Source organism: Halyomorpha halys, unplaced genomic scaffold (assembly GCF_000696795.3).
Source record: "Halyomorpha halys isolate HHAL.00 unplaced genomic scaffold, Hhal_1.1 Scaffold1.1, whole genome shotgun sequence".
Taxonomy (NCBI): domain Eukaryota; kingdom Metazoa; phylum Arthropoda; class Insecta; order Hemiptera; family Pentatomidae; genus Halyomorpha; species Halyomorpha halys.
In genome coordinates, this window is record NW_027115366.1 from 2,924,952 (window position 1) to 2,926,943 (window position 1,992).

Consider the following 1,992-nt stretch of genomic DNA (forward strand, 5'->3'; position numbering starts at 1 on the left):
AAGGATTTTACGAAGGATTTTGGACGGTAAGGATTGGATTCTGGAGGAATTTGATGGTTTAGTGGAGCCCCAAAGCTCAACTCCGTATGTCCAGATAAGCCTTATAATAGTCATGTAGATCAGTCTTTTGGAATGGATTGGCAATTTAGACAGTTTCTCTAGTAAATGTTACAATAGTCGGAATCGACGAGCAGTTTCTTGTCTTTTTAGTCCTGTATGAGGATTCCATGTCAGTCGTTTGTCGAGATGTAGTCCTAAGTAACATTCTTCAAGGGTGGTGATGTGGGATTGGAGGGTTTGGGATACAATATAAGGATCATTGTTCACTGACAATAGACATGTGTCATCGGCATACGTGGTGAGGATTGTGTTATGATGGGTTGGGATGTCAGCTGTGAAAACTGTATAAAGGATAGGACCAAGGATACTACCCTGAGGTACACCAACAGACTGACGGAAAAGGGATGAATAAGCGCCGTTGTAATTTACTTGAAATAATCTGTCGGAGAGATAAGAACGGATAATGAGGAAGTATGTATGGGGTAGGAATTTACGGATCTTGTATAGCAGTCCTGGGTGCCAGACTCGATCAAAAGTAGTGAAAATTAATTGATTAAAATTGAAACAATGGCTCAATATAATAATTTAATCAGTATTGGAGTTTTCTTTGACCTCAACCGAAACGATGAAGCTCTTTGGGATCCTTAGAGTTAGTAGCTACGCGCTTTACCGCCTTATATACATATAAATGTGAGTAGTAAACAAGATACATTGGGTAAGAAAGATATATGCAGATGAGTTCAAAATTTATTTAAATTAAGACTGGGGCTATGTAAAAAGAATATTCCAAATAGGAAGAACAAGGAACAAGAAGAAATAAATGGAGTATAGGAAATTAAGAAAATCAGAAACCTTTTTTCATTTTCTATTCTTCAAATAGCCCAGCCGGTAGCCCAGATTGTAAGCTAACCTTTATGAAATAAACATTTTGTCTCGTTCGTGAGGTGAACTGAAATTCCGTCAAGTGATGTAGAGTAAAAAAAATACCAAAATCAACCTCAAATTTCGCTGAAAATACAACTTGAGAAAATTTTAATGCCTCATGTGCATCAACAATCTGGTGTATTAATAATACACTGACTGCTATTAAGAGGCAATTATTGACAAGGAAAATATTTAAATGCTCACTGAAAATAAAAATATTGTTAATATCAGCTGTAGTATTTCGTATTTAGTAAATATTTTAATTTAAATTTTAATATCAAAATCAATCATCAGTGATGGGTCCTGCTTTGACAAAAGGTAAGTTTCTTTTTTTATTATATCCTTTTTTTTTTTTTTACTGTTCTAGCCAAGTTAATTATTTTAGCAGGACACTATCATTAATAGTAGCAATTAGGGTTTTAAATAATTTTAACCTAAATCATCTGGAATTATAACTAACCTGTAATATAGCATTTGGTAAAATCGTTAGTAAATACCTATATTTTGTTCAAATATTTAATTGAATCATATGTTATAAGATTTTATGCTTTATCAGATTATCAGACAGAAGCACTTTTAAAAATAAAAATTAAAAGAAATATGGTCAAATAAAAACTCAAATAGTCGTGAAACTATTATGTAAACATAAATTTATTTATTTTATTTATTTGTTGATATTTACAACTGTATAAAAAAATACAACCAGTAAATTTGATCATAATGACATATGATATGATACAGGATGTAGAAAAATTACCCAGTAGTAGAACTCTAAAAACAGTTTACAATAAAAGGTCACGAGGCCATCTTCTTTTCAGCCGCCTCGGAGGATTGCCAGGAATGGAAGAGGAAGCAAGGTTAGAAACGAGTGGGTTTGGGTGGTTAGGGAGTTTATTATGGAAGCAATTATATCGGGTTCGGGCTAGATCGGTTACATAAGGAACATTTAGGTCTTTATGGATGGTTTTATTAGTAACAAAATAAGGAGCATTGAGGATTTTACGAAGG

At 33.2% G+C, this 1,992-nt stretch overlaps 1 protein-coding gene across 1 annotated transcript in view; it reads left to right on the forward strand.

Moving 5' to 3' along the window:
• The first annotated feature begins 1,212 nt into the window (after positions 1 to 1,212).
• The window catches only part of LOC106683622 (uncharacterized), a 51,961-nt gene continuing 51,181 nt past the window's right edge, over positions 1,213 to 1,992 (forward strand). The window contains exon 1 of the mRNA XM_014425596.3: positions 1,213 to 1,302. Coding sequence (XP_014281082.1) covers positions 1,281 to 1,302 — 22 coding nt within the window. The 5' untranslated portion in view covers positions 1,213 to 1,280. The remainder of the gene's footprint in view (positions 1,303 to 1,992) is intronic.